At 42.1% G+C, this 19,921-nt stretch overlaps 1 protein-coding gene across 5 annotated transcripts in view; it reads left to right on the plus strand.

Moving 5' to 3' along the window:
• The first annotated feature begins 314 nt into the window (after positions 1-314).
• The window catches only part of Tax1bp1 (Tax1 binding protein 1), a 64,727-nt gene continuing 45,120 nt past the window's right edge, over positions 315-19,921 (plus strand). The window contains exons 1-3 of one of the 5 annotated variants that reach the window (XM_028864136.2): positions 315-435; positions 8,942-9,110; positions 16,985-17,087. In XM_028864136.2, the coding sequence (XP_028719969.1) occupies positions 8,949-9,110; positions 16,985-17,087 (265 nt within the window). In that variant the 5' untranslated portion in view covers positions 315-435; positions 8,942-8,948. Of the gene's footprint in view, positions 436-884; positions 1,150-8,941; positions 9,111-16,984; positions 17,088-19,921 lie in introns of those variants that run through there. The other 4 variants (XM_037203760.1, XM_037203761.1, XM_037203758.1 and 1 more) reach the window with 4 other exon arrangements.

Consider the following 19,921-nt stretch of genomic DNA (forward strand, 5'->3'; position numbering starts at 1 on the left):
AGGAATTTGACGGTTCAGTCCGTGGTCGCTCCAACCGTACTGGGGGTTCCCTAAATATTTAAACAGATGTATTGGCACAAACTGATATTTAGGAGCCAGGTCGCCTCTGAGCGATCCTTCCCACCTTGCTGGCAAGTCAATTAACTTGTCTTAAAAGGACTGTGTTCTGTGGTAACTACAGCAGTGAGCGAAAAGTCCCAGAGGACAAGCTGTCAGCAAAACCACAGCTGTCGAGCCCTACACAGCTGGCGAGAGGGGCGTGTCGCCGCAGAGCATGCGCAGAGGCGGCGGCGGAAGCGAGCGTTCCTAGGGCGGAAGTGACGCGACGCCGGCTTTCTGCTACCAGTCGGTGTAACCGGTCTGGGCTGGGAGGCGGTGGTGGCGGCCGCTGAGCTCCGGAGCGCGGCGGAGCGCGCCGGGCAGAGGCCTTGACAGGTAAGGCTTACGGGCGGGCCGCGTGCCTGCCGGGGGAGTCGGCGCTCGCGCTCCGTGTCGGCCCTGGAACCTGGGCCTGGCGAGTGTTGGGAACCGTCTCCGGGGTGACGACGCTCTCCTTCCCAAGGACAAGTTTCTCCGGGGCCGCGATTGTGACGTGTGCGTGGGCTCGGGTTGGCGGTGGCGTGGGAAGCGCGGCGGAAGCGGGCGAGCTAGGCCGCGGCGGGTCAGGGGGTCTACCGGGCAGGCGGCTGGTGGAGAGCCCCGGGAGTAGCGGGGCTCTAGGCCGCGGCGGGCTGGGGAAGACCCGGCCGGTGACGAGTCGGACTGTTTTGTTTTGAGTGGCTTCTGGAGGAAGAGGCGGGGACTCCTTGCGCCGCCTTATTATGTGTTTACGTGTTTTGGCCTGATCGCTGGCTTCCCGTGGGCTAAGAGATTAGCTAAATCTCACTGTTGGGAAAGCAACCCTCCCCCTGGTGCCTGCCTGGAGACGGCTCTAAGAAATCTTGGGCAGGATAACTTCGCTCTCTGGGGGTCTGGACTGACTGGCTTTCAGGTCTCCCCCTGCCCAGCCCCACCCCCTGCCCAAGCTCACCGGGGTTTGGACAGGTCCGCAGGTGTGAGACAAGTTCCTGCTAGTGCTCATCGCCGGAAAAACTGCTATTAGAACTTCGCTGGCGTGGACGCTGGTATTTCTCTGTTGAGAAATATGAGGTACAGTTTGTTCCTCAAAGCTTTGTTGGAAAACGTTGTGGCATTTGGCTCTGAGAGATTTCCGGCTTTACAGTTGCAAGTTAGGATGTTAGAAATTTAGATGGGAAAGTTTTCTTCGCTGCTTCCTGCCAGTGGTAAAATTTCTTGATTAGTACACGAACAAATGGTAATTAAAATTTTAGCGTACAATCCTAGGACATTTGAAAAAGATTATTTGGATAACATTGGTTAAAGTGAGCAGATTGTGGGCTTATGAGCTTTGTAAGGTGCTCTCCCTGTGTGGAGAAGAGGCTGAGGCCACACCTCCTTTCAGTTACAAATGGTAAATTTGATCTCTGTGTCCCTCCTGAATATTAGGGTTACAGGCAAACAGCACTACTCTGAACTTAAGTTAAATCTCTGCAAGAATATATTTGGCTATGATGGAAATAACTTGTTAACCACCTCCCCCTCAACCTCTTTTTTTGGTTAAATATTTGTTGTATTACTTGTTTTCACATTACTACATTAGCCGCATGTACAAGAACCTTTGCTCTTAGGATCACAGCCATGTATGTGAAATTTAACCAGTGAATACGTTTTCTGGGACAAAAATAACATCTTTGCATTATTGGTTGCAATAAGTCTATTGGTAGACTTACTTTATGTGTATGAGTGTTTTGCCTGCATTTATACTGTGCACTATATGTATACTTGGTGGCCACGAGTCAGAAGAGGGTGTCAGATCCCCCGGAACTATAGTGATGGATGGTTGTGAACCACCACGTAGGTACTGGGAACCCAACCTGGGTCCTCTACAAGAACAAGTGCTCTTAATTACTGAGCCATCTCTCCAGCCCCTAGGATGCTAAGTTTTTATGCTTTATCCTATCTATATTTTTATTTCTTTGGAGGAATTACCTTACTGTAAAGTTCATTTTTACTTACTTATTACCAGGGTCTCACTGTGTAGTCCTGTCTTGAAACTCTTCATGTAGACCAGCCTGGCCTTGAACTCAGAGATCTGCCTGCCTCTGCCTGCCTTCTGAGTGTTTGCCACCAAGCCCAGGTTCACCTGTAAAGTTTATTGGATTGTTTTCTTTTCTTTTTTTGGTTTTTCGAGACAGGGTTTCTCTGTGTAGCTTTACGCCTTTCCTGGAACTCACTTGGTAGCGCAGGCTGGCCTCAGACTTACAGAGATCCGCCTGACTCTGTCTCCTGGGAGTGCTGGGATTAAAGGTGTGTGCCTAGGCCACCGCCACCGCCACTGCCACCACCACCACCACCACCACCACCCAGCTGGATTGTTTTCTTTTGGAATGGCTGTTAGTATATATAAAATTTGGGCTTTATGTTTGGGTTTTATGCACTCGTGGCTCTAAAGCTTACATTGTTTTAAATAAGCCTTAGGAAATTACAAATTTCCTGCCCCCTAATATTTGTGGGCCAAGAGCATAGTATTTTAGAAAAGAACTTATAAAAAGTTAAATCAGGCCTGATGTTTTATCCCCTGGGGTTCTAGCACTTGGGAGGCTTAGTGGGGGGAGTGTCCTGAGCTTGAAGCCAGCCTGAACTACAGCACATAGCGCCTTTCTCAAGGGAGAAGACTACACCGGGTGGCAACTGGGCAGAATACAGGGACACTCAGCCTTGAAAGCTACTGGAGACAAAGTGTCTCCAGGAGTGCAGATTAACAAGGTCTTTGTTTCTGCCTCCTAGAAGGTTAGCTGATAACATCTTTCTGAGAGTATGCTATTCTATAAACTAGGCAAAAGGCTGAAGAATGAGTAAGGGAACTTAGTGACTACCAGGCTATTTTTGTCCCCCTTCAGATGTTTCTGAACCCTGGAACAAATATGTGTAAGAACAAATATGTACACACACACACACACACACACACACACACACACACAAGGTCTCACTATGCAGCCTTGACTGGTATGGAATTTATTATGTAGACCAGACTTAAAACTCAAAGAGAGTTGCCTGCCTCTATTTCCCAAATGCTGGAAATAGGCGCCTATTTTTGTAAGTGAAGATTTTTTTTGAAACATTGGCTGTCAACCACTATCTTAATTCTGGCACTTTGCAAGGGTACAAAGTGTTCATACAATGTTTTCTGTTGAAGTAAGTTAGACATAGGGCTTTTTATTGCCAGTTTGATTTTATTGACTTAATTCTTGAAATTTCTGATCATACACAAAAGGAATAGAAGCAGTGAAATTAAGATTTTGATTTTTTTTTTTTTTGCTGTTATTTTTACCCCTAACACATTTGTTTTTCGTCTCCTGGAGTTTTTAAAGCAAATACTAGAAATCAATCCATTTCAACTATAATTAATTTAGTAGCTTACTGATGATTTTAAAATACTTTAATTGTATCATAGAGTATTTTTTGAGGCTTAATTGATAGGATAGGTGAACTATCTAAAATTTAAAAAGCCAAGTTTAACTTCATATGGAGCCACTGGAAGAAATACTACCATGATAGGCTGCTCTGTTTGGGGCTTGTAAAAGCCCAGAGCAGGAAGTAAAGATGACAGCAAAATGATTTTTCCCTTTTAATTTTAGCCATTTGCTTAGCTAATGCCTGCTATCTCTTATTTATCTTTTCTTTCAATATTAGTAAATTGCAGAAATAATAAAATTGGGTTTTAGTGCAGAGTCATAGAGCTGTAGTTCTCAACCTCCCTAGTGCTGTGTCCCTTTAATAAAGTTCCTCATGTTGTAGTGACCCCCAACCATAAGATTATTTTTGTTGCTACTTCATAACTGTAATCTTGTTACTGTTAAGAATTGTAAATATCAAGCCATTTGGCAGCGGCGCACCCCTTTGATCCCAGCACTTGGGAGGCAGAGCCAGGCAGATCTCTTGAGTTGGAGGCCAGCCTGGTCTACAGAGTGAGATCCAGGACAGGCACCAAAACTGCATAGAGAAACCCTGTCTCGAAAAACAAAACATAAAAAAATTATAAATATCTGTAATATCTGAAAATATCTGTGTTTTCTGATGGTCTTAGGGGACGCCTGTGAAAGTGTCGGTTGACACCCAAAGGGGTCGTGACCCACTGGTTGGGAACCACTGCCATGGAGAAGAGTTTACAGCCTGACACACAAAAAGGAGTTGTGCTAGTATTAGAACTTTGGGACTGTGGTAGAAGAGTTCGCTGTAGCATCGGTTTCTAGACATGTTTGTCAGGCTCTTCAGTTAGTGACTGGGAATTTTTTACTTACCTTTGGCTTTCCATCTTTCTTGTTTCTGTAGATTGCTTTAGAGAAAAGGAAGTAAGCAGAGTGTGGCATGGTGAAGTTCTTTCCAACTAAGCCGGGCCTGCTCTTTGCTCTGGAATTTAGCGAAGCTGCACTTCCCAGACGTTAATTAACACACGGTGACGCGGTGACTTTGCACAGTGCCCCTCCGCTGGGCCGTGTGCTTTCCTGATGTGGCATTTGCAGTGAATGCCAATGTTTTTAGTAACTTCCTTGTCACTTCAGTGTATTATCTGTGGGAAGAGTGAAGCAGTTGCTGTGTGGGAGTAGGAATTTTTTTTCCAGTTTATCTATGCTAACTATCTATGCATTCCAGTTTATCTATGCTAACTTTTTTAAAATTAGAAGCTGTATTTTAATAAAAGTAAAAAAAAACCCAAATAATAATAATGGAATAGCTTTTGTAAAATATTCCAAAGCTTTTAATAGCATTGATTTCATACTTCTTTGCTTCTGAGGAAAAAAAACTCAGGGCTTCATGCATGCTAGGCAAATACTTTACCAACTCACCCACATTCCCAGATCTTTGTGTGTTCTTGTGGAAGCCTGAGGTTTATGTTAAGTGTTTTCCTCTGTGGTTCTCCACCGTATTTATTTTAAAGATAGTCTCTCATTGAACCTGGAGTTTGCTGATTCAGCTAGACTGGCTGGGCAGAGAGTCCCTATGGTCTGCTTGTCTTTGTTCTCTGGGCTTTGCAAGTGTGTATCTGGGGATACAAACTCAGGGACTGATGCTAAAGCAAGTACTTTACCCACCAAGCCGTCTCTCCAGTCCCCTTGGTTTTGTTTCTGTTTTTGTTTTTGTTTTTAGGTGTCTCATATAGCCTAGGCTGGCCTTCTGATTTCTTTGTAGCTGGTTGATTGATGACCTTGAACGCCTAATTTTTCTGCTTCCAAGTGCTAGGATTATAACTGGGGGCCACCAAGCCTGGCTTAATCACAGATTCTTACTTTTCTGATATGAACATCATGAATATGTGTAAAGTATTATGGTAGTTTTGCTTCTTTTTTTATTGTTGTTATTAAAAACGAGTTTAGAGGGGGGATTATCAAAATGAGTATTATATCAACATGGTCATTTAAAACAAAAATAACATTTATAAATACTTGCAGAAATTTAAATGCTGCATTGAGTTATAAACTTAGGTATATGCCCCCCAAATTAAAGTATTTAAGATATTCCACCTAGCTTGGTGGAAAGTAAATTGGAGAGAGTGACTAGAATTTAATGACACCATAAGTTCAGAGGTGTGGCGTCCAGTTTAGGTGGTGGTTCAAAGTGTGTGCCTCCCTGCTCTGGCTGCTGGGTAGACTTCTTGTATAAACTAGTCAATTCTTTCAAGTGGCATTCAGCCCAGCGTAGTGTGCATCTCCTTGGATGGGAAGTTGCCATGGGAGACCTCGTCCGGTCAGTGGTGCCTGCCATTATTGGTGGTGAAGCCATGGCTCAGCAGCAAGCATAGCTCTTTTCCTGTTTGCTTGGTTTCTCCCTCTATTTTCTATTGGGATAGGGTCTCTGTGTGTAGGCCAGGCTGGCCTTGAACTATCCTCCTGCTTCAGCCTCCTTATATCTAGGATTACAGTTTTGTATCACCATACCTAGTTGGATTATGGCTTTTTATTTCTTAGGTTTTAGATTTTTTTTCAGTCTCATTATGAAGCCATGACTGGTCTCAAACTTGAAACAATCTTGCCTCAGCTTTCAGAGTGTTGGGATAATCTGCAGCATTATGCCTAATTGATAACATTTTTTTTTTAATAATTCCACAAATGAGTAGCATCTACTGCTGTGCTTTCTAAGTAGGAACTTCATTGAGCTGTGAAGTAAATTAGATTAGTCAGCCCCCCTCACCCCATTTCCCTCGTGTTACAGGGATCTTTTGTAATGACTTAGAAGCAAGTGCTATAGCCAGTCTTCATTTTTTGTGTGACTTTATCAATACAATCAATGATTGTATTGAGTCTATGATGTGCTCTGTGAGTTGCGTCTTTGAGAAATCCTCATTGGTTTTCTTTTTATCAAAAGCATATTAGAAAACCATTTGAAGCTGGGCTGGTGGCACACACTTGTATTTCCAGCACAAGAGAGGCTGAGGATTGCTGAGACTTGAAGACAAGCCAGGACTATATAGCAAGACCCAGTCTTAAACAACCAAAATAAATACAAAGGAAACAATCATTTGAGTCTTGCAGTTTTTGTGATCCATCTTTATCATTCATTTAGTGTTCATTTACAGATCCAGTGAGCCTCTACTGGATCTGTGATAGATTTTTCAACACTATATAGTTCATGCACGCTATTCTTTAAAAGCTTAAACATTTTTATTGTATGTGTGGGTGTGGCGTGCAGGTGCCACTGGCCACATGTGGAGAGGACAGCTTTTAGGAGGTGGTTCTCTCCTTGCAGCTTCTATGTGGATCCTAGGGATTGAACTCAGGTTGCCAGGTTTGCAGGCACCGTTACCCCTGGAGTCTTTTATCTTTAATGCCCATTATTTATTTATTACTTTAGTTTTGAGATTATAAGACAGTGACATCATTTCCTCCTCTTTTCTTTCTCCAAACCCTCCTCAATATCTCCCTCCTTGCTTGCTTTCAAACTCATGGCCTCTTTACTCATTAATTATTGTTACATATTCCTAAATATAACCTCCTTGGTCTGTGTGCTGTCACTTTTATGAATGGTTTCAATTAGTGCCTGCTTTTTTTTGTTTTTGTTTTTGTTTTTGTTTTTCCTGACAGGGTTTCTCTGTGTAGCTTTGCGCCTTTCCTGGAACTCACTCTGTAGCCCAGGCTGACCTCGAACTCACAAAGATCTGCCTGCCTCTGCCTCCCAAGTGCTGGGATTAAAGGTGTGCGCCACCACCGCCCGGCAGTGCCTGCTTATTTTTAATAATAAGTATGTATATGGTTAAAGTAAATGAGTACTAGAAGCCAAGATAGGTTTTTTTTTGTTTTTGTTTTGAAGATACATTAAACCCAGAAGGAAAGGATAACATCAATACCGGTAGAGGAACAAGCAGGATTTATTTATTTATTGGTTTATTTATTTCGAGACAGGGTTTCTCTATGTAGCTGGCCTCAAACTCAGAGAGAGCCACTACCACTGGCAAGTAGGATTATTTCAAGTAATCAATCAGCTGAGAAGTTTACATACTTACAGAGTTAAATAACTGCCATTCTATTTGGCTGCTATAGGATTAAGGATATTTAGAGAGACTGGGGCAGGAGAGTGTGTGTATGTGTGTGTGTGTGCACAGAATCATCGTAATTGTTGTTTAATTTTAAAGACCCTTGATGCGTCTAATATGAAACCAGGGGTGAGAAATGATGGTCCATTTCTCATTGGTATCACAATACTCACAGTCACTGGGTGAGAATGCAAACAGAATGTTAGTTTAGCATCAGGTTTACTTTATGATAATCCAAACTCTAGAGCCTGGGGAGAGGAGGGTGGGGGAAGGCCTCAGTTATGAGGGGAATGTGGTGTTCAGGGATTCTGTATGGAATGGAAGAGTTATTTCAACAATACTTAATAAAATACTGATACTTATCTTTAATAATTCATTTTTATTTTATGTGCATTGGTGTTTTCCTGCATGTATTCTCTCTCTGTGTGCTGGTTCCCTGGAATTGGCGTTACAGACAGTTGTAAGTGGTTGTCTGAGTACTGGGAAATTGAACCTGGGTCCTCTGGAAGAGCAGTCAGTGCTCTTAACTGTTAAGCCATCTCTCCAGCCCCTAAAATACTGATACTTAATTGTCCTTCCTCTCTTCCTTCCTCCCTCCTTCCCTCCCTCTTTCTTTTCCCTCCTTTCCCTACCCCCTTTCCCCTTCCTTTCTTCCTCTCTTCCCCCTTCCCCCTTTGCCCCTTCCTCTCTTCCCCCTTTTCTCTCTTCCCCCTTCCTCTCTTCCCCCTTTCCTCTTTTCCCCCTTCCCCCTTTCCCCTCTTCCCCCTTCCTCTCTTCCCCTTTCCTCCTTTCCCTTTTCCCCTTCCTCTCTTCCCCCTTCCTCCTTTCCCTTTTCCCCTTCCTCTCTTCCCCCATTCCCCCTTCTTCCTTTGCTTCTTCCCTTTGCTTTCCCTTTCCCTACTGCTAGAGGCCAGCAGGTTTGTATTGGCAGTGTCTATACTAAAACACCACTGGTTCCTTTACTTTCTGTTAGAATAGAAGCAGAGGGCTTGGCTCTCCAGGAGAGCTGGATTGGATTGAGTTTTGTTTTGAGACCGATCTTGTTTTTGGCTTTTAAATTCACTTGTAGCTTCCCGAGTCATGCTAGCTTTAATTGTTTCTCAGTTTTTATTTTTGTATTTGGTCACATTTTAAAGGAATATTTCTCACATTTAGGCATGTAAGTATTTAAAATTAGACTTGAAAGCTATACTTGTGTGTTTGTGGTGCTGGGATTGAACCTAGAGCCTGATACATGAGGAACAGGCACTGGACCCACTGAGTTGTACCCTATCCCAAAAGTGACATGGGTTTTAGAAGTGTAAGTTTATTCTTAGTTGACAGTATTTAACTTATATGAATTACTCTTTTCAGATTCACAATGACATCCTTTCAAGAAGTCCCATTGCAGACTTCCAACTTTGCCCATGTCATCTTTCAAAATGTGGCTAAAAGTTATCTTCCCAATGCACACTTGGAATGCCATTACACCTTAACTCCATATATCCATCCACATCCCAAAGACTGGGTTGGTATCTTCAAGGTAAGAAAAACTTCTGAGTGTGTCTTCCATGTAGATTATTTTCATTTTATGTCTCTTTTTAGAAATTACATTTCTTTGTTTTGTATGTGGGGGTGTGTATAGATGTGCGTGCGGGTGGGCATGTCATGGTTTGTGTCTAGTCAGAGGACAACTTGAAGGAGTTGGTTTCCCCTTCTACCATGTGGGTTTTGGGGATTGAACTCAGGTCATCGGACTTTGGGACAGGCATCTTTACCTGAGGAGTCTTCTCTACAATCTGTATATTTTCTTTAAACAGATTTGGATGTAGCTTATACTAGTCTTGTCTTAACAAACACTATGTAAGTTTCAATTTTGTGCTGGGCAGTGGTGGCACAAATCTCAGGAGGCAGAGGCAGGCGGATCTCTGTGAGTTCAAGGCCAACCTGGGCTACCAAGTGAGTTCCAGGAAAGGAGCAAAGCTACACAGAGAAACACAGAGAAACGCTGTCTCAAAAAACAAACAAACAAACAAAGTCTCTGGAAGTGAAAATCCACATGATGAAAGGCAGCAAAATCATATTTGCAAAAAAAGAAAAGGGATGATTTCTTCTGGTGTTTTGGGACAAAGTCTTACTCTGTACCCCAGAGTGGGCTGGAATTCTCTGTATACCTTAGGGTGCTCAAAAAGACAATCCACCTGGCTCAGCCTTTCAAGTGCTAGGATTACAATACGTGTGGGCCACCATACCCTATTGAATCCATCATTCTTTTATACTCCTCAGTAGCTAATTTTGAAACTTACTTTTGTGTCCCCTTAAGGCACCTCAGATTCTAAAACAGAGATATAGTCATTGAAGCATTTTATACGACTCCAATGTTTGTTTTGAATTTGTGTGAGATAGCAGTATTAAGGTCATAATACTGACTGAGAACTGGAGTTTCCTGGAAAAAAAAAAAAAAAGGTCGGAGAGAGAAAGGCAAGTATAGGGAAGTGTGGATGAAGGAGAGGAAAGGATTCCCGACAGGGAAGTGAGACTGTTGGGGGAAATGAGTAAGAACTGTATGCTGCTTGTTGTTTGTGATTCTCATGGAGCTCAGGATTGCCTGGAACTCTCTATGTCCTCCATACTAGCCATGAATTTGTAGCAATCCTCCTGTCTCGGCCTCCTGAGGCTGGAATTATAGATGTAAAATAAAGTGCTCAGTCGAGTTTTAAAAATTTTTTCCCCCTAATATTTATTGACTTTCCTCTGTGTGAGTATTTTGCCTATATGTATGTATGTTTGTGATCCACATGCTTGCCTGTTGCCTGAAGAGGCCAGAAGGAGGGTGTCAGATCTTGTGGAACTGAGTTAAAGAAGGTTGTGAGCCACCTTCGCCACTGGGCCATTTTCTAGCTCTGTTTTTGTGTTTTTTAGACAAGGTCTCTTGTAACTCACGAAGCCTGAGCCAGCTTCAGACTCACTTTCCAGCTCTGGTTTACTTTGAACTCCTGAGCCTCCTGCTTCCTCCTCCCAAGTGCATAATCACATCAGGCTGAGGTCCGTGGTCTTGGGGTTAGTGCTTATGCAGTGCTTATTACAAGAGTATATACTAATTTAGAGCAGTTGAGGGAGATTTGAACGTAGTCAAGTTTACTTTTAGGCCAGTTTGTAGACTTTCTTGGTGTGGGAAATCTTTGTATATGTGTGAGCTGTTTGTAACATTCAAGATAAATCTTTTTATTTCCCTTCATACTACTTGTTTTTATATTGTGGATTTGATTTTATTTTTCATTAATGGCCCATCACTTCCGTTAACCCCAAATCCTATGACTTTCTCCTTAAATTTAGTCAAATACCTGTTCTCACTCTTCTTTGTTACTTTATGTCTATACCATTAATTACCACTGCTTTGGTTTGTGTTTTTCTCCATTTTTCAATTACTATTGCAATAAGTCACCTATTTACCTTCTGTTCCTCCTGTCTGTTATAGATGTCTGAATTGTAACGGAAGTTGGAATCTTGTTTATATTTTTCTCATTTGAACCTCTTTTGGTGCTGGGGAACCCCTGGGCTATGCCTGTAGCCCTGGGCTCCTTAGTAGTGCTTTATCCTCTACATACTGGCCTGAGATCAGTAACTGAAAAGCACTGGGCCTTTTGTTAGAGAGTCTCTTCCTTATTTTTGTCACTTCTAGTTGCTTATATTTTGGTTTGTTAATGTAAAACAACTTTCCTTGTACACTGTAGCTGCTGTATCTTTTCTCTAAGTGAAAGAAAGAAATGTGTAGAATGTCTTCTCTTTGCCTGGATAGTACTTTAAAAATTCAACTGGAAATTTAAGTCTGTAGTAAAGAAAGAAAATAATTTATGCTTAATAGTTAACCAGTATTAACATTGATATGTGGCTATGCACAGTGATACATATGTGTGATGCATATATTATATACTCAGGTACAATTGATGTGTTATACTATTTATAAACATATTCATTGGATCAGTTCATGTACTTGAACAGGTTCTTACTTTAGGACTATGTTATAGTCAAAGTGTTAACTTTTTTTTTTTTTTTTGAATCAGGGTCTTAACTCTAGTCAGGGTGACTTAGAACTCTGATCCAGAACTCGCTGTGTAGCCCAGACTTGCCTTACATTTGGGATGGTATTCTTGCCTCAGCCTCCCAAGAACTAGAATTATAGGAATTAAGTAGACTGTGATAAGTATAGGGTGTAAGCCACCACACCTGGCTTGTCTCTTGTAGCTAAATTATTTTTAAAAGTATTATTATTTAATTTTTTTGTATATGTGTGTGTAGCAGGAATCTTAGAAGGTCTTATTAATAAAATCAAACCTGAGGCCAGTTATTGGGGTGAATGCTGGAAGATCAGAGAAGCAGAACAAGCCACAGCTACCTCACCTTGCCAATTCCTCAGCTGATCCGGTTTCCTTAGACTGGATGCCTCTGAGTGAGTCCTCATCCAGAATGAATCTCAGCTGAACTGTTGCTTGTAAGCCTGAAAGCTTAAACAGCTAAATGCTTCTAGTTCCTGGTCTTCATGCTGTGTATACCTTTCTGCTATCTGCCATCACTCCCTGGGATTAAAGGCTCACTTCTTGGGATTAAAGGAGTGAGTCACCATGCCTGACTATTTCCAGTGTGGCCTTGAACTCACAGAGATCCATGCTTCCAGAAGGCTAGGATTAAAGGTGTGAGTGCCACAATTTTCTAGCCTCTGTATCTAGTGACTGTTCTGTTCTCTGACCCCAGATAAGTTTATTAGGGTGCACAATATTTTGGGGAACACAATACCACCATATGTACTTGTGTGAGCTCATGTGCACTGTATGCATGCAAGAAGCCCAGGAGGCTAGAAGTGGATATTGGGTCCCTTGCAACTGGAGTTATAAATGGTTGTGAACTGTTGTGTGGGTACTAGTAACTGAATCTAGGTCCTTTGCAAGAGCAGTAAGTGCTTTTAACTGTTGAGCCATCTCTCTAGCCCCATAGCTAAATTCTTAGTATTAAGTAATTTTTAAAAGTCTCTGTAGCTGGGCTGTGGTGGCGCACGCCTTTAATCTCAGCACTCGAGAGGCAGAGGCAGGCGGATCTTTGAATTGGAAGCCAGTCTGGTCTACAGAGTGAGTTCCAGGACAGTCAGGGCTGCACAGAGAAACCCTGTCTTCAAAAAACAAAAAACAAACGAACAAAACAAAACACAAAAAAGTCTCCAGCCAACTCCTTGTTCATCTGTCTGTTTGCTTCATAGGGTTGGTTCTTGGAGGTGGAATGGCCATGTTTATTGAATTGCTGTGTGCTTTAAACACTGTATCTACTGTCAATGACTTCAGAACGGTTTCCTTAGGTGCTTTAGTGGTAGGCAAGGCCAGAGTACTTGGGTAGTAAAGTAAGGAGGAAGGAGTTGTAGCAGGAATCTTAGAAGGTCTTATTAATAAAATCAAACCTGAGACCAGGTGTTGGGGTGAACGCTGGAAAATCAGAGAAGCAGAACAAGCCACTGGCATTGAGAACAACAAACTCACCTTGGCAGTTTCTCAGCTGATCCTGTTTCCTCAGACTGGAAGCTTCTGAGTCCTCATCCAGAATAAATCTCAGCTGAACTGCTGCTCAAAACCTAAAAGCTTAACCAGCCAAATTCTGCTAGTTCCTGGTCTTCATGCCTTATATACCTTTCTGTTTTCTGCCATCACTTGCTGGGATTAAAGGCATGAGTCACCATGCTTGGCTGTATCCTTGAACACACAGAGATCCAGGTAGATCTCTGCCTCTGGAATGCTAGGATTAAAGGCATGTGCTACCACTGCCTATCCTCTATGTTTAATATTGTGGCTGTTCTGTTCTCTGACCCCAGATAAGTTTATTAGGGTGCACAATATTTTGGGGAACACAATACCACCACAGACCACCATGTTTTACTATTTTGAATTTCTTTACTTTGCTCATTTCCTTTTTCATATCTAGTAAATTTCATCTGCTACTTGTCCATATACACTCAAAGGCTCACTGTTTCTTCTAGAACTCTCCAGTGAATATATTCTTCTTGCTTGTTTTTTGTTTGTGAGTCTTGTACTATTGCTCAGGCTGGCCTTGAATTCACAGTCCTTTCTCAGCCTCGTGAATAATGGGATTGGATGTACACACTACCCTGTTTATGTTTTTTTTATTAATAAGTTCCTTATACTCAGTCCCCTTTTCCATACCCCTTTTTAGTCCTCTGACTCAGTTATTAATATTAAAACTTTAAATTACATTTAGTTAATTTTATGTGTACATGTGTGCTAGTGCCTGTGTGTGTGTGTGTGTGTGTGTGTGTGTGTGTGTGTGTGTGTGTGTGTAGGTGTAGGTGTAGGTGTAGGTTAGAGGACAGTTTTCAGGAGTCAGTTCTATCCTTCCACTGTGTGAATCTCAGTGATTGAACTTGGGTTGTCAGGCTTGATGGCAAGCCTCTTTACCCATTGAACTATCTCCCTGAACACCTTCCCCCACTTCCCCTCCCTTTCTTCCTCCCTCCCTCCTCCCTCCCTCTCCCTCCCTCCCTCCCTCCCTCCAGCATCTTAGTCTGGGTGTGGTGGCACCCACCTTTAATCTCAGCACTCGGGAGGTAGAAGCAGGTAGATCTTTGAATTCTAGGCCAGCCTGGTCTAAAAAGTGCTACCAGGTCCACCAGGGTTATGTAGAGAGACCCTGACTCAAAACAAAAACCAAAACAAAAGACAGGGTCTTAATGCATCCCAGGTAGGAGGCCACAGACTTGCTCTGTAGTTGATGCTGGGCCAAGTTTGCAGAATCTTTATTCTCCTTAAGTCAGTTGTGCTAACCCTCTTGTGAATTTTTCAATTCAGTTATTGTATTCTCCATCTCCAGAGGTGAGTGTGTCTGTCTGTCTGTCTCATTGTTATGCTTCATTATTTTTGTATAGTTGATTATCTGTGGTTTTCTCAGAGTTCATTGAACTTCATTGAAATGATTATTTTGGATTGTTGGTCAGAGAATTCATTGAATTCTTTCTTGAGGTTATTTCCTTTTAGCTTAATGACGTTTCTTAAGAGTCATTTTCTTTCTTTGGACCTTCTGTTCTTCAGAAGAATTTTCTCATTTTGTGAATTCCATAAAGTAGCCTCCTCTTTGAGCCATCCTAGACCTGTTTTGTACAGGGAAGACTTTCCCCATATACCCTGCCCAAAGGTTCTTAAATCTTTCACTGGGGTGTGTTAACATTGTGGCCCTTTTGTGCAATTTCCCCACCAGAAAGCAAGTTGGGAGAGTTTGTTCTCTTCCTCCCTCTTGTGTCTGTCTGTGGTACTGCATGTTCTCTGTTGGAGCAGGCTGTTAAATGGTCCTTTTTCCACAGTGCCTAGGCACCCAAAGTATCCCGGTTTTGTTAGTGCCAAGTTAGGTGAGGCAGAAACCTGCACAGTCCATCCAAAAGTCAAAATGTTAGATACATGTCCCACTCTTCCCCGGCCCCTCACTGTGCCTACTGAGGGGAAAGACCCTTGCGTTTGTTAGAAAATAGTTCTTTTTCTTTTTCTTTTTTTTTGGTTTTTCGAGACAGGGTTTCTCTGTGTAGCTTTGCGCCTTTCCTGGAATTCGCTTTGGAGACCAGGCTGGCCTTGAACTCACAGAGATCCGCCTGCCTCTGCCTCCCGAGTGCTGGGATTAAAGGCATGCGCCACCACCGCCCGGCTAGAAAATAGTTCTTTTAGTTTGCAGTGGAGCTATTCTTGAACTTTAGCTCACCTGGAGTACTTCTGCACTGTTAAATTGATGGTTGCCTCGGAGTGGAGTATGAGCTGTTTAGTCTCCTTGATATTACTTCACTTATACTGTTATTTGGCAAAAGCTTCTTTTTCATACATTTTGTATTTTTCTCAGTGTAGACAAAAGATTTTTTTTTCTGTCCTTTATCAAGTAGTTTTCTCAGGAATTAAATACTCATAGTGCCCGTGTTGGAAGGAAGAAGGTGGAGTTTCAGAAGGTATGAAGAGGGTGCTCTGTTTTGCTAGGAAAGGAGTGAAGAGAACATCAGTGGTTGAGAGCTTTGAACTTTAAGCTCAGACTGAACTAGCTCACACTAATGGCACACAGCTCAGTAAATTGAGGCTAATCAAAATCGTAGGACATGGGGCTGGTGAGGATAGCTCAGAAGGGAACACTGAGACAGGAAGCCACAGTTCAGTCCCCAGCAAGAAAGTTGTCTTGTGGGATGTGTGCACAAGTGCATCGGGGATGGACACACACACACACACACACACACACACACACACACACACAAAAGAGAGTCTAGAAAAATCATAGAATATATAATCTAAGGCTGTGTTGGATGTATAGTTTTATGTAATGTTGTTAAAAATGTACTTGCTTTAAACTTATCTCTAATATTTAGTATTTAACACAGTATAATTTGTTTAGAAAACAGTTTGAAATCTATAGTGTATGTATTTAAGTTGGAAATAGTACATCTATTTTAATTTTCATTATTGTATATTTATCATGTGTTACTGGCTTATGTAAGGACATGTCTCACCAGTGTACAATGTGCTTTGAACATCTTTTCTTGCATACCTCCAAGGTGAAAGTATGTTGTTAGTAGGTGAAGTGTAGATGATCTCTTAGAATGTAAATACTCCCCCCACCCAAAATTTACAAATTGCTTTCAGGCAGAACTTGTCAAAGATGAGAGACAGTGGATTTAAGTTATAGGAGAGTGCCTACATTAAAAAAAAGAAAGAAAAACAACAGCAATAACCCCCAAACAAACCCTAAATATGAGGTATAAAACAATAAGTTATTAAAAGTATAGAATGTGGGGGCTGGGAAGATGGCTTAATCAATAAATTGCCATAAGGACCTGAATTTGGATTCCCAGCACCCATATTATAAAGCTGGGTCTACATGTCTGCAATCCCTACATTGGGAAGGCAGAGACAAAAGGATCTCTCCGGTTTGCTGACCAGCTAGTCTAACCAAATTAGCTCCAGAATCAATGAGAGACCTTGTCTCATAAAACAAGGTGGAAAGCAATTGAGGAAGACAGTCAAAATTGACCTCTGGCATCTCCAGGCATATACATGTACCTGTGCTAACACAATACTCAGACAAAAATCTACAATGTATAGTTACGTAAATATTTTAAATAAAGCAAAAGACTTTATATTTGATCATGTGTGTATATAGATTGTCTTGGAGAAATTAGGTTAGCACTTTGCATTTGGATATGTAGTAGAGACTTCATTCAGTTTATGTAAATTGCAGCTTTAGGTCACAGTTTAATAAATCATAATTGAACACATCTGTTCACTAAGATTTGTAAACATTAAATGCATATTTTAACTTTAGGCTGTAATACAAATGCTGTATCTAGCTAATATTAAGATATTTACTCAAATCTCTTCTTAAATTTTTCTCCTTTAGGTTGGATGGAGCACTGCTCGTGATTATTACACATTTTTATGGTCTCCTATGCCTGAACACTATGTGGAAGGATCAACAGTCAATTGTGTACTAGCATTTCAAGGTAAGAACTAAAAGCTGAAGGACTTGATCAAGCTAGCTGTCTGTATTGTAGTTACAGGCATATCTAAATGACTGTATTTGTTGAATAAAAGTCAGATGAATGTAAATACCAAATGTAGAGCACATGATGTTTCCTTTTTTTTTCTTTCTTTCTTTCTTTTTTTTTGAGTCTTCAGCTGAGACAAGAGGAAGATGGTTTATTGTACACGAGTTACACTTGGCCACAAGTGAGAACAGAACTAGTTTGGAATGTCATAGGTCTAGGGCAGAGGGCCAGCAGGACTGTTTTTGGTTGTAATGAAAGCAAAGTCTCTCAGGTGGTCTCTGTGAGCCGATGGTGATGTTCCAGGTCCATCAAGACTTCTAGCGATAGTAGCACACACACAGTCCAACAATTTGTACCAAAGTCCCAGGCTTCAGCATCCCTTGCTTCAGCTCCTTCAGCCTTGCTGGTGCACACGCTGGTTTACTTGGACCTCTGCCTCATCTTTCCCCTCTTAGCTTCAGCCTGCGCCTTCAATTCTTCCTCCACTTTGCTCTCCTGGCACAGGAGTCCCAAGGAAGATGGCGTTAAGGCTGAGAGCACATGATGTTTTCATAACTACTCAGAATGCTTTTCTTTTTTAAATGAGGCATACTTGGAGTTTCTGAAGAAAAAGTTTTGATACATGTCTTAGTTAGGGTTACTATTGCTGTGAAGAGACACCATAACCACAGCAACTCCTTTTTTTTTTTTAAGAGATTGATTTATTATGTATACAGCATATGTGACTGCAGGCCAGAAGAGGGCACCAGATCTCATTACGGATGGTTGTGAGCCACCATGTGGTTGCTGGGAATTGAACTCAGGACCTCTGGACGAGCAGTCAGTGCTTTTAACCTTTGAGCCATCTCTCCAGCCCCACAGCAACTCTTATAAAGAAAATATTTAATTGTTGTGGCTTGCAGAGATTCAGTCCATCATAAGGTAGAACATGGTGGCATGTAGGCAGGCATGGTGTTGGAGAAATAGCCCAGTGACCTACATATTGCAAGCAACAGGAAGCCGACTGTAACTGCCACACTGAGGGAAGCTTGAGAAAAAGAGATCTCAAAGCTTGCCCCCACAGCGACACTATCTCCAAGAACGCCACACCTGTAGTGCCACTCCCTTTGGGGGCCATTTTCTTTCAAACCACCACACTACAGATTTATGAGTAAGCATTAAGAAGGGAAGGCAGACAAGTAAGAGGACAGAGTACATATCCTCACACCAAAGTCGAGGACTGATTGCATGTCTAGGACCAAATATTGGCCAAGGATGACATTGATGTTGCCATAGTACTCATTCATACTTTCAAAAGACCCTTTTGTTTATTCCAGCTTTTGATTTGTCACTTGCCTCTGTGAGGGACATAAACCTAATGTGCCCTTGTTTTGAGGGTGTTGTCTTCCTCTTCCTGGCTCCTTTGGGATTGTTTATAGAAATGTGTATCCATCACTTTAGCAAGTCTACTATTGTGTTTACTAGCAGTACCTTAGGAGAAAAGGAATATGACTTTATTTGATGCACTGAGAAGCAGTTGCTGAGAGATTTTCATCGTGGGTCCTTAGGCCAATGTTTATCTCTAGGTAAGAATAAACAGTTTTATTGTGCTATGATCGCACTTTAGGTCACTATGGATAATGAGTATGTACTGTATGTCTCAAAAGATAGAATAAAATGACACTGTCTTTTTCTATTGCTGTATTAAGACACATTGTGACCAAGTCAACTTACAGAAGAGTTTATTCTGGGGGCTTAGTTTCAGAGAGAGAGCGAGAGCCCATGACCATCATGGTGTATAGCGTGACAGCAGACGAGCACTGGCACTGCAGCAGTAGCTGCGAGCTTACATCATCGAGACAACCACAAGGCAGAGTGAGCTGGCTGGGAATGGCAGGACCTTTGCAACCTTAAAGCATGCCTCCAGTGACACACCTCTGTAGCTGGAGTTTTCTCTCCAGGTCCTGCCAAGCCCCGGCAGTCCGACAGCCCACTTATAAAATAAACACACAGATGCTTATATTATTACAAACTGTATGGACATGGCAGGCTTCTTGTTGACTGTTCTTATATCTTAAATTAACCCATTTCTATAAATCTATACCTTGCCACGTGGCTCGCGGCTTACCGGCATCTTTACATGCTGCTTGTCATGGCGGCGGCTGCAGGCAGTCTCTCCTTCCCTTCCTGTTCCCTCAATTCTCCTCTCTGTTAGCCCTGCCTATACTTCCTGTCTGTCTATTGGCCAATCAGTGTTTTATTTATACAGAGTGATATCCACAGCACTTCTGCTGTGGGATGTTCTGTATGGCAAATATGTTAATAAATAAAACACTGATTGGCCAGTAGCCAGACAGGAAGCATAGGCAGGACTAACAGAGGAGAGAGGAAGGCAGAGGGGAGGAGACAGCAGCTGCTGTTCAGGGAGCATCATGTAGAGGCAACAGGTAAAGCCACGGAACACGTGGCAACATATAGATTAACAGAAATGGGCTTAGTGTAAGAGTAAGAGCTAGACAGTGGTAGGCCTGAGCTAATGGCCGAGCAGTTTAAATAATATGAGAGTCTGTGTTTATTTTATAAGTGAGCTCCGGGACTGGTGGGACTTGGCAGGAGCTGGAGAGAAACTCTTGAGCTACATACCTCCTCCAATAAGGTCACGTCTCCTAATCCTTCCCAAACAGTTCCACCAGCTGAAGACCAAGCATGCATATATGTGAGCATACAGGGGCCATATTCATTCAGACGACCATAGTTAACACACACATGCATATATATTTGTATATTACATGTATACATACATATGCAGA

This window comes from Peromyscus leucopus, chromosome 3 (genome assembly GCF_004664715.2).
Source record: "Peromyscus leucopus breed LL Stock chromosome 3, UCI_PerLeu_2.1, whole genome shotgun sequence".
Taxonomy (NCBI): domain Eukaryota; kingdom Metazoa; phylum Chordata; class Mammalia; order Rodentia; family Cricetidae; genus Peromyscus; species Peromyscus leucopus.